This window comes from Festucalex cinctus, chromosome 6, assembly GCF_051991245.1.
Source record: "Festucalex cinctus isolate MCC-2025b chromosome 6, RoL_Fcin_1.0, whole genome shotgun sequence".
Classification (NCBI taxonomy): domain Eukaryota; kingdom Metazoa; phylum Chordata; class Actinopteri; order Syngnathiformes; family Syngnathidae; genus Festucalex; species Festucalex cinctus.
The window spans coordinates 4819771-4832847 of record NC_135416.1 but is presented as its reverse complement, the minus strand read 5'-3'; the positions used below and the strand labels follow the sequence as shown (position 1 = coordinate 4832847).

The following is a 13077-nucleotide window of genomic DNA, read 5'->3' as shown; positions in this document are numbered from 1 at the left end:
GTGCATTTTTCCATCTTTCTTTAAATTCTTTAAACATTTCTGTTTAACATCACTGACGCGGTATGGAAGAATGTAGTCTACTCGGCAACTTGCTGCTCAGTGGATGTTGTATAGTTTTGCACCCGTTTTAACAATCTGCAACAGTTGTCACATGAAACATATTTTTAAACAACCCAACTAGCGATGTAGATTTTACAAAGTAGAACTTTCCCAAAGTTTAAGCCACAGACCCGCTTGCACACCTTGACAAATTGGCCCACCGCATCCTTGAGACAACAATCTTCCAAACCATGAAAAAAACGTCAGAACAAACCAAATTGAGTGCATTTTACATAGCAGAATTGCCTTTCCCTGATTTTCTTGAAACTATCTCGTACCCTCTTTAAGACACAGATAGTTGGCTCTAGTTTATGTTTTACCTAGTAGTGTAGTCTTTCAAAAACATTTTGAGCCAAGCCACATACACCCTTCAACACCTTGACTGAGTTCCTGCACCCAACTCACCAAAATATAAAACAACAATCCAGACAATTCCCGGTTTCACATGTACTGTAGCTACTGTATATTGCTTTTTACTGACTTTAGAAAACTTTTAAAGCCATGTTTTTTCTTTCACCACCCAAACAAAGTTGGTGCAATCTATTCAACCTACCAAAAAATTATTCAAATTGCACTTCCCGCCTTGTAATGAACCTTACGCCACGCCGACGGCGGCTTTCTGAGGTGATGCCACTTAAATGACCTCTCTGGAATTTTGTCCGCCGGCTAAACACAGTTTTTAGAGGTGATGTAGTGTTTTGTCAGCTAGCTACAAACGCATGTCGATTAAAAAGAAAAAAACCCAACTCCATTCCCGTTCTATTCACTGTCCCCGTTTAACTGCATCACACGGGCAGATGTTAGCAGGCCTGGTTAAAAGACATTAGCCCTATGGCTTCCTCTTGACTGCAATGTGAAAACACACTAAGAGGAAGGAGAGAGATGAGGGTGGTGGTGGTGGTGGTTTAGCCTGGCTAGTGCATTAAAGGCTAAATAGAGGCAGGCTGCGCATGAGATGCCTCCTGCACTCGTCTACCCACACAGGAAGTGAGGTCACAGCACAGTGCGGTGCCAAGCAGAATGCGTTCGTTTGGCAAGGAGGGGGGTCAAAGATCACCGTGTTGGCCGGCAGCCATTTTAAGAAGCCTGCAAATATATACATACGCTGATTAGCACAACTTGAGACTTATAGTTTCCCACTTTAGTAAATAGCTCGATTAACTGCACGGCCTTGATTTGCAGTCTGAATGCAACGTGTACTGCGGTTGGTAGCCTGTTGCTGTAGAATGACAAAAAAAAAAAAAGGTACCAAAAAAAGTAAAAAGTAAAGAAAAACCATTTACTTGTGGAGTCTGTCCTTGTTATGCTTAATGAGCTGAAGACTCCCCGATGGAGATAGAGGTCATTGGCCACGATGTTTACAGCCACATGCTAACTATGTTAGCATCTGATTGGTAACATTTAATTCAATGAAACTAATTTAATTGAATTCAATGCGGTTGTTGACATGAGAATATGCACGGCTAAACCTTTTCCAGTTTTGCCATTGGTTGTCGTCACACTTTTCCCCATTTGCTATCACTTCACTGGTAGCTGCAAAATAGCTTTCAAAGGGCCAACAAAAAAAGTTATCTGCGTGCAGTTAATCGACAATTTCTAATCTGAGGTCTCCTAAAATTTGTAGACATCATGCAAAGTTGTTGATGTCATTTGTCATGATCTCAGCTACATGCTAATTATGTTAGCACTGGCATGTTAAAATTCATTAGTGTATTTACATCAATTATTAGTAATACATAATGCATTGCTTATATGGTAATTTTCGAATGTCGCATACGCTCTTTTCAATCATTGGCACCCACAACAAAAAGGGCAAAACAGGCCTGGTGAAAGGTCGACCACAAAAACGGGTTGACACAAAAATTTCTGCCTCAAAACAATAATTTTCAATGTAATAATCGCAAGGATACTCAATTCTAAGATTTGTTAGTGACATCCAAGCAAAGATGCAAAGATGCTCTGTGAGCCAAAGTCTCGCAAGATTTGCTGATGCAACAATCCTTCCTAAATGATAGTTTGACTTTTGACGTTTGATTTCGCTCATGAAATGTCTTTTCAGCCCAAACTGTACCACTGTGGAGTTTTGACTGTGGCCTAAAGCGTGAGCGGCGTGGTGCCACGCTCCAAGTACAATGAATGAAAAACTTAATTAAAGTTGAATCAGGTGCAACAATTTGAGCCACAAACTTTCCAATTTCCACTCACCGGTTAGGCAACGCTGTGCATGTTCTGCATTGATCAAATGGTTACTCGCTACTCTCAGATGATTTAAGCAGCTTCCCCCCCCCCCCCCCCCCCTACAAAGTCATTTAGCGGCTTTCTAGGAGCGAAACGTGAGCGTCCAGCGATAAATCACCGCGCTGTTTAGAGCGGGCGTCTGGCACTGAACACCACCTCCTCCACTTCTTCCTCCTCCTCTCATGCTCTCCATCCCTCATGCCTGTTAAAGGCTTGTCCTGCAGGGCCTGGATGCACTTGTGTGGTACAACAACAACAGAGAAACCGCCCAGAGCTCTTAGCGGCTCTTCCTCTCCACTTCGTCCCTCCCTCCCTCCATCTATCGCGCATGCAGCCTCTCCGCCACCAGCAGCTTGCTCTATCGCTCTGTCTTTCCCAGCTGCACCGGCGAGCTGTTCCGTGTGAAACGCTGCCAGCTGAAAGCCTCGCTACTCCTGCGAGATTGCCACTACTCGCCAAAAAGGGCTGCTCTGCGAGCTGTAGATCTCCGTGTTGCGACTTGTCAACACAAAGGGGGGGGGGGATCGTTAGCGAGACTCAGGCACTTCCATTCCATGCAGGGAGGAAGGAGGGGGGGGAGAGGAGTGGGTGTTCTGATTGATACCAGATACGTAACAGGAGCCATTAGGAAAATGTTTATGTCACAATTTTAAAAAATCAAAAATCAAATCCATATCCAGGGTTTTTCCTCTGTACAAAATTCAGAGGCGGCCACCTCCACCTAATTTACTTGCCACCTCCAGCCTGAAACGGCTGGTATTGGTAGTCGCCACCTCTGCCTCAATTTGAGCCAGGAAAAACCCACACAACTAATATGTTGCATCTGTTCATGCACTTACTGGTAAATCAACGGCACAGGTGGCACAGACTACAAAAACACTAGAAGTGACACGGCCCTAATGCCTCAATTTTGCGGAACGAACATGCTTGAAAAATGCCGATTTCAAAGTAAAAGCTGTGTTATGGCATGTATGGTACTTGTACCTTCAGTAGGGCCCTACCTTCCCAACTTAATCTCACTCCTAATAAAAACACAATCACTTTGCAATTGTAGAAAACATCAATACTGTACAAAATCGCAATATAACAGCACATACATCTGGAGCAGTACAGAATCAATAACACGGCAAAAATAATGACATTTTTAATAAAATTTTTCATATAAGATACATGGATTATTAAATTTATGAATATGTATTAAATATGTATTAAATAATAATAATTAAAGTTGGCTGTAACAAGTTTTAACTAACCAATCAGAGCATAGAAAAATCCTGGCATTGTTGAGGGTCAGCGTACTGGCTTTGCGAGGATGAATCTTTAAACATGATTGGTGAATTAATCATTGCTTTAAAATGGCCCTTAGTGGTTCTTTGAAAAAAAAGATTGAAAAATTCAAACGAGTGAATACAAAGATACATTTCCCTGATCACAATCACTAGTCATTTGGTGCATTCGTCATAAAAATGTTTTTACAATTTACAAATTACGAAGGAGTTATGATTCTATGATGGTGACGTAACAACTGCAGTTTCTACACGTTAGAAAGTGCTGTATCCTATCACAAACCTACGTTATGACAGTAAAAAAAAGCTAACATAAAATAATAATATTAAGTATTGCAGTAACTGAGTGAGCCTTTTTGTAATGTGTGACCACTGACCACATACTCTTACGTCTTTATGCAAATTGCCTCAAAGGACGGCTCTGTATTGTGAGAGAGAGAGAGCAATGCGAAATATGATATTGAAATATATAAAACGAGTGCGTAAAGTGTTCTTTCAAGTTCCAGTACAAAAGCGACTGCCTTGCCTTCGTGCACTCTCATTTGTCTCGAGCAGCAAATAAGGTTAACATTTATGTGTCGCCATCGATCCAAGCATAGGGGCCTTGCTACTTTTGTGAAACTGGGCCCATTAAACCTTACCCCGCTAACTGTTAATCCTCATCAGCCTCAGTGATTTCAGGTACTATCAAGAACACGCGCACACACACACACACACACACACACACCGGTGCTGCAATAGCCGCCTGTGACAGCGCGTGGTGAATTCATTTCCCAGTTCAAGCTTGTGTATCATTATTCGCTTGAGCTCCGATCGACCGACATAGCCAGAGACCCCAATGAGCATCCATCTGAGGAAGAGGGGGTTGTGATAGTGAGAGAAGGGGGATTCTGGACAGAAATTTCCCCTTAAATTTTACGCCAAGGGCAAAATGGAAACCTCCTCTCATTTTCCTTTCCTCTTAATCCAACGTTTTCAACTCCAGGCCGCAGCAAGGTCATTATAATCATAGCGAGTGGAAGGCAGCCAGAGAGCCGCCCGCCATGTCACAAAGGTAGAAAACGAACAAGTCATTGGTGTTAGGGTGACAAAAGGAAGGCAGAATTGGTGAAAATGAATGGAAAATGTTGCCATTTCACACAGAGATGCTGTGTCTCTACCTACTGACTGATACAGTTAGAAATATTACTGTTGGTACGTACTACAAAACTATTACTTCTCTTTGATGGTGTCACTCAAAAAGCAGCATCGTTTCCATAAAAAACAAACACACACAATACAGTACAGCCTCTGGTTAGCAATATTGACATTACGTCCAACATTCATCATAACTTATTGATAGCTATTTTCAGTTTCTATGCTGCTCCAGCATTTTGTTCCCATATTGTACACAAAGTGAACTATAAACTCAAGATACGTGATTTTAGATGGACAGTTAAACAAGACTAAACAGATTTAATTATAATGCATGGACAATCATAGCAAAATGTTTCAGAATTTTGAAAAATAATTCTTATCAAATATGGGTATTTAAATTATTGATAAATTCTACCGAAAATGCATGTATCATTGATTGTAAATTTGTTCATATATAGTATTTCTCCAGAAAAAAACAAAATTCTTAGTGTTCTAAAGACCCTTTTCCATGCCAGTGGTGTAACTGGGAACAACGATGCTTACCAAAAAAAAGTTGGATCTCAAATGCTCATGGCTGTATAGCATAGTTGATTGACTCAACATTACAGTACACCTCTACTGGTTGCAGCAAAACAAAGCACTTCATGTTGCCTCAACTGCTTCAAATCAAGATTGATCCGAGAGCAGCAACGTTAGCAAAAACATCACCGCCAAAATGCTTGTTCGCAACTGTTTTATTTACACAAATTACCCGACATACAGAACAACCAATTAATGTTACTTTATGTACTCCCCCCCCACCCAGTCGACTACAACGGAATCAGGACAAATCCCATTAAGCAGGCACTCCATAAGTACAAATACCCTCTGCCTCCCTTTTAAGAAATGCAGGCCAAAGTCATAAAGCAAAAACAATAAGCTGTTTTTCAAGATGGGAAGTGCTTACCTCCTTGGCGAAACATGGCTGGTACAACCAACTGAAACACCAAGAGACCTTCTAAAAAGTCACCACAGCTCTACTTCCTGTCAACTGAGCAACATGCCTTCGCGCGGACTCAAGAATGGTCAACTTTCCGGGCCACGTTTCCGACCTCAACTACACTGTGAGTCACACACACACACACACACACACACACACACACACACGACACAGTCCCGGGAGATTCTTTGCTATGCCAATGAATGAAGTCAAGTTGCCGCCGCACAGGCGACAGAAAGCAAATGATGACACATGGAATGGGTGAAGCGCTGAAAAATATTTGGTAGGCATCAGACAAAATCTCTCTAGGACTAGTCGGTATTTGAAGGAACCCTGGAAATAGCCAAATTGAGTGGCTGGCTGCTTCAAACCAAAAATGACAGACTTTCCTGTGTCTTTGTCATGACAGACAAGTCTGCCAAATGTTATGATACTAAGTGAAAATGGCTTCGGGAAATTAATTTTCAAAAAATTCTGGACTCTCTGGAGGGTGCTATCAAGTAAAATGTGAGTGGCTCACGTCATCCCTACCCTTGCAAAAAGTTCAACGAGATTTTAATGTATATATTAAATGACAATCAATCTTCAAATAACAAATAAAATCAAGCTATAGCATAACAAATTTTAATTTAAGAAAAGAAAAAATCATATTGGCCACTACATATAATGGCAGACTTCCTGTGTCTTTTTGGGCATTGGGTTCTTGAGACATTTTCATGGGTCTCCTCATGACATGCCCAGTACAAAAAGTCATGTTGCCAAATAAAACTGGCTTCGGGGCTTTTCCCCACCAGTATTACCTACCAGTACAATTTTTTGTCACCAGGATAAACACACCTGCAAAAATAAGGGCCGGGAAAAAAAACCCAACACATTATTAGCGGGGTCGTACTTTTGAGAAGCCCAGGCACCTTTCTCGAAAAGGACTAACTGGAAACTTTTAGTTCCAGGAACACAACGAGTACCAAAAACTGCAGATGTGATGGTGTGAAACTATAGTTCATAATTGTCACAATGCCTTATAAGGCCACACTCCCTTACTGACACTACGATGCAGTGCCCTTTTCCGATTGTGTGGTCGGCACCCGACGCTGACAAACAATACGTGGCGGTGGCGTCCTTGTTGGATGTGTCCCTCGCGGAATTTACGGACGGGCGTGTAATAAGGAAGTTAAAAACGACACAAATAAAAAGAGTGCTGCAAGGTCACGGAGGAAGAAGAGTGGTTTTCACGGCGGCAAACAAAGGTCATGTTTACTTGTCAAGAGTGACGGCGCCATACTGTACCGTGACCTCCATACCGAGCTTACGACCCAGACAGAGACACACACACACACGTTTACATGCTCACTTTTCCATGCTGCACACAGATACGAGGATACAAGAGGTATATTCAGTAAGTACTCTAAACTGAAAACGTAATAAAAACATAAGTGCACAGTGATATTACAAACACCCTGTGTACTGTATAGAGTACACTACAGATTACCACATTGATAAAGAGCCATTCGTATATAAAGTAATCAAACCTAAAAGTAATGTAAAACTAATTGTGATTACAAGTGAAAAGAGAAGCTAACCATATGCTGGCTATCTGGCTAGTTAGCGCCAAAAATTAATGCAGCACTGCAGTCTACGCTTTCACTCACTGCCCAGACTGATGGCAAAATGTAGGAGTTGTGTGAATTTTGTTAGGGAGATAATAATGGGAACAAAAGAAGAACCTAATAAGTGAGTTGGCACTTTTGAGAGGTCCGGAAACCTTTGGGACAGGGTCTGGTCTTTTAGATCCAGAAACCAACATGAAACTAGTGCCAAGAACTGGAACTGTGTCTCTCTGTAGTCTATAAAGGCGGGATTTAAACGGGTGGCAAGCACACAAAGTTTGAAGTGATGGAATTATTAGGTTTAGTACACCACAAACAATCACATTACTGAGTTAGAGAAAGTAAATTGGTTGAGCCGCTAATTTGGGGGAAGCAAGCAAGTACATACAAACAATGATTTGATTGATTTAACTAGCCGTGGTGGCCAACCTGCATAAAATTGTGTTTAAAAACTATGGCCAGCACACGCAGAAATTCGCTCTAAAACAACCCAGACGCACAGAATTTGTCACAGGTAATAAAGCATGACTCCTTCTTGTGACTGGTTAAGAAATCAGGTCTCAGATCAGTCTGAAACCCCAAAATTACACTGCTGAACAGACAAATATGGCTCGCAATTTTTTTGTTGACATTTCAAAACTGTTTACGCGAGCAGAAAAATTCCCCTCGATGCTACTAAGTTAGGGTGTTCTACCGTGGCAACGTTTGCGTTGCAGATGAGACGCAAAGTATTTCTGCGCAATCATCTTAGGGTTGATCAACCAAACTGCACAAGCTAAGTAATCAATTCACATTCATTCCTCCCACAATGCGCAAAATTCCATATTCTGCAATATGGCAGAATGTTTGGCAGGCACAATCCTGGTTGCACCCAGTTAGCTGATCAGCTTCTACCTCTGTTTGCGTGTACAATCAGGTTTGCAGCTGTTTTTGCATACACAAACTTAACAAATCAGGCCCTAAGTGAACAAAAAAATGTAAAACTACATAGATATAGACATCAACATAGACATGACAGCCAACATCTGTATGACAGCAGTTTTGCACATACTACACAAGTCGCTCCTCACTTCGTACCCCCACCCTCAGAAGGTGACAACGAGTCAGACAAGGACAACCTCATGTCAGCTGCATATGTGAAATGACAACAATGCGGCTTCTTCCTCCCGCTTTGTCCGCCGTTCATGTGATTTCTTTCGCGCCACATGAGCTCACTGGTATCGCAAGTGACAAACATACAGCAGCTAGTTAGCACAAGAAGCTAGGGGTCATACTAGGGGTCATAATACATTTTGACTCAGTTCTCCTTCTTGTCAAACGGCAAAAAGATTTGTCTTTGGCTTTTATGCTGTGATGCCACCAGAGAAAGGTACCAGTGGTGCCTAATAGAAAAAAAAAGTGAAGAACTAGTGGTTTAGCAATGGAATTTGGTCCTGGCTGCTCAGTATAAAACATGGTGAACAATTTTGTTTTGATTGTAATTGGCTGCTCAGGACAATGTAGCAAAAAGTTGGCAATAATGTAATGAAATCCAGAAAATGAGCTGCATTGCGTTTTTAAGGTCACTTTTGACAAAACCAGACCCCAGAGAATGCAAGTTTCTGATGCAAATTAGCCACATGTTGGTTATCTTAGCTGCTCAGTACAATATTCCAGACTGATACTGTTCACACAAAACAACATAGAAATGCATAAATGGGACAAATAGGCTAACGGCAACGACTAATCCTAAAACCATTGGCTGTAAAGATAAATACCGGTTTATGGGCAATGTGTAGTGGTCAGCTGCCTGCCTCACAGTCACATGGTTCTGGGTTCGAATCTTGGATTGCATGTGTCCTCTGAGGGTTCTTCTTTCGCCCAAGAATCATCTTTATTCGTATCTTTTGAGGCTGGGGGTCAATTAGCGAGGAGGCCATTATTTAATTGACGTTAGCTTACCAGCATCCATCCATCCATTATCCATTATCCGTACCGCTTATCCTCACGAGGGGCTAGTACAAAATCCATGTAATGGAAGTTTTTGTCATGCAAAAACAGGTGGCAGCTTGTTTTAAAAAGTCATTTCAGGACAGGTTCCGACTCACCTGCCACCCTGTATGACAAGCACTGTTGGGATGGATAACGAAGACAGATTAATTCCATTATTTTTCACTTGAATCCTAGAATTGCGATATAAGGGCCATAAGTTAACATCCGCGGTGTGCATGATATAAATTGTATAAAGGCTGCTGGGGATCTATTGTGGGAATCCTTGCTTGTGCCGCACCAGCTAGCTACAAGCCGCTACAGACAGTAGCTAGTGGCTATACAATGCCCTTTCACATTGCAGTGTCACTCCACTGCCACGAGTGCGTGCACGTCGCAAAGGCACCGGCGAGAGTGAGGTTGTCAGTTGTGAAGTTGTGAGAAAATCAAAAATAATAGAAAAAAATAGACAATCGACGAAGGCGGGGAGGGAAGAAGAAGAAGGAGAAGGAGGAGGAGGAGGAGGAGAAGAAGAGTCGGCCGAGGGACCGCTACGCTCTCACAATGATGTGGTTAGATTGCACAGGACATTTTTGGCAGGACTGTGGCTGTAACCGTGTCACAATAATTCATAGGCAATGTAAAAAAAAAAAAAAAAAAAAAAAAAAAAGTGTCTAAAACAACATAGGAGAGTTGCTGAACGGGAATGTGACACAATTGTGCACATGCGCATGAAATTGATTCGTAAAACAATAGCCGAAAATGATGCATCATTGCCTAGTTTTCCTGGGGATTGATCACAGTATGCCAGCCAATTCCAAGCAAGGATGTGCAGCAAAGCTTCTGTCCAACAGTAGCATCCAGTATTGCTTGAGCGTTACACAATTATGGACAAAATGGGACCAAAATCCATGCACACGTGTATCTGCAACTCTTGCCCAGCCTGCATCATCCAGACTGTAAGGTTTTGCTGGAAAAGATTTGTGCATGATTCACAATGCATTCCTCATCAATTAAATTTAAATGCAACTTAAAAAGATTTGATCACAAAACCTCAGAAGTGTGAGGCAAGACATGAAAACCACTGGAGTACAAGCGCTCTCCAAAATGATTTCAAACTGGCTGGTACCATTACCTTTCAGGTTCTGGGTTCAAATCCGGGTGTCCTCCCACTTCCCTCACCCAAAAGTCAGCCAGCACCCAAAACAAACCAGCGAGTGATACGCCTCACAACGCTGACATTTGTTGACCCCTGATAGTGTCATAAAGTACATAATGGTGTCATCACAAAACACTGCGAGACAAGCAACCAAAAAAAACAACCTCTCCAGTCATTCCTCCACTATGAACCCATAGCGACCCTCGTGTGCAACTGCAGCCCCCCTCACCCCTCCACTAATTCCCTGCCTGTGCTGATAAAGGGATCCAAACATATGATGGCGGGTCAAATTTGAAGAGACAAAGTGGGAAGCTCGCAAAAGGAAGGAAAGGCTAGAGGGAGGGGGTTGGTGTTGTTATTATTAAAAAGAGGGCTACTGCGGCACGACATTGGCATTTGTGTCGCTTCCCCCACGTCTAACCGCGTTATTGATCCAAGTCTGTCTGCAATGAATGGCTGCAAAGGGGAAGAAGAAGAAGAGGAGGAGGAGGAGGAGGAGGAGGAGGAAGAAGAAGAGGAGGAGGAGGAGGAGGGAGGGGGACCATGAACTTCAGGTGACCGACCATGGCCACTCTTGACAAGCGGATAGCTAGAAAATGGTGGGGAAAACATCTTTCCATACTTTCTTTTGTATAAGCGAATGAAGTTGGGGTGCTAGCTAATGCTAACGGTGCGGGGAGCAAGCCAAGCCAGACTCCGGCTCGTCTGATCCGGCTGACCCTTCGTTTTATTGCGGCCACACTCCCTGGGTCCTCCCCCTCCGCCCCCGGAGAAGCCACCTAACCAGGCGGACATGTTAGCGAAAACACCGCGGCGGCGTTCTCTCTCTCTCCCCCCCAGCTAACCAACACCACCTTCTTCTTCTTCTTCCTCCTCTGCCCCCCACACACATACAACCCGCAACCTTTAGCGAGCTGCTTTTTTTTTTTTTTTTTTGTTTTTTTTGGAGGGGGAGAAAAATCGGTTATGAACGTCTAGCTCGCTTATGGTTCCTCCCGCTGCTCTGGGGGCTGGCGAAAGCGTCGCCAACAACATGGCTGCCTTGCTCGGACCCGCAAAAAAAAAAAAAAAAAAAAAAGAACCCGGGGAGGAATATAACCTAGCCTCTTTTGTCTCTTTCACCTCTTTAACCCCGCCGAGAATGGCGCACACAAGCCGCGAGACTTACGTGAAGGCAGGCGCTTGGGTTGCTCCTGCTTCCTCCTTGGCATTTTCCTCCCCAAAACGCTTGTTTTTTAAATCACATTCTCGTCCTGGCGCGGGGAGACGGAAGAAAAGAGGCTCGCTCCCATTTGAAGGAGACCGGAGGGGACGGACGGCAGGCGGGCAGGCAGGAAGGCGGGCGGGCGGGCAAGCCGCTACTCCTCGCTCGGTCTTGCACCTGGCTGGCTCGTTTGGTTGGTTGGCTTCGCTCGGTTCAGAGTGGGACCGTCGGTCGACGGGGGGACGAGAGATAGCGAGAGGGGGGAAAAAATAGGGGAGCCCGGGCCGCGGAGGAGGGGGCGCCGCCTGGGCCGCTTTGCCTGCTCGCTCGCTCGGCTGTCTTGACTGCTGTGCGCCTCGGAGCCCCCCTAACTAACACTAATGCGGGGGATCAAAGGGCAGCAACAGCAGAGCAGACGGGCGCGCGCGCGCACGCTCGCTCACGCGCGTGCGCACGCACGCACGCCATGCTCGCTTTTGCCCGCGCACACACACACACGCGGCGAGTGGTTTAGGTGCTCGCCCCCGCGACAGGCAAGGTGCCCCCCAAAAAGCTTTGCATTGGCAACAACAGCAGACGTGTTCACCATATTGTCATCTACATATTGGATGTATTTTCATTCATCACTGTATCATTATGTACTGTATTCCACACTGAATATTATACTTTGCACAAATTGTACGAATATTACAGAGGAATAGTTAGATTATTATTACATACGTCTTCGTTTTTTTTTAATGCTTGTTTGGCTTACTTTTTTTTCTATCTATCCATCCATCCATCCATCCATCCATAAAGGCTAGGGTTAGCTTTTAGCGCACCTCCTTCTCACGGGTACGTTCCATGAGCCCTGTTTTATTACTGCACTATTAAGCTCCACAGTCTCCACTTTGACGCATAGCTGCCCTTAGTCTTCTATGAAACACATGCAAACCTGTACTGTTGTTTGTACGTGCACCTAATTGCAACTGGTGCATTTTATGCGCCACAGTCTCCAATTTGCTACAGCTCTGCCCTCAGTCTCCTCTTGGATAATATTTGCCCCCTTTAAACTAAATATTAGACCCTCATCCTCTGATGTTTATTAGTATCTCCTTTTGACTGGTGCATTCAGTGAGCCACTTTTTCTTACTGCAATATCAGTCGCCACAATCTCTTTTTTGCTGCAGTGCTGCCCTCAGTCCCCTTTTGAATAAAATCTGCCCTTAGTCTCCTGATGAGCAAAATTAATCTACAGTAAACCCTCATCTGAGTGAAGAGTGATGTATTCAATAAGTTTGGTTCTGCATTATTATGTTCCTTAGTCTCTGCTGTAGTGATGCCCTCAGTCTCCATTTGAGTCAAATTTGAATACAGGAGATGCTCTTTATCGTCTGTTGTGTTGTTTCTCCTGACTGATA

General features: G+C 43.6%; 1 protein-coding gene across 4 annotated transcripts in view; it reads right to left on the bottom strand.

The window, feature by feature from the left end:
- znf827 (zinc finger protein 827) overlaps positions 1–12164 on the bottom strand; it is a 66427-nt gene extending 54263 nt beyond the window's left edge. For 3 of the 4 annotated variants that reach the window (XR_013283827.1, XM_077523470.1, XM_077523472.1), the window contains exon 1: positions 11642–12163. Coding sequence is in view for 3 of the 4 variants with exons in the window: in XM_077523470.1 (XP_077379596.1) it covers positions 11642–11684 (43 nt within the window). In the remaining variant the exon portion in view is untranslated. Of the gene's footprint in view, positions 1–11641 lie in introns of all 4 variants that reach the window. The other variant, XM_077523471.1, reaches the window with a different exon arrangement.
- Between the last annotated feature and the right edge of the window lie 913 nt (positions 12165–13077).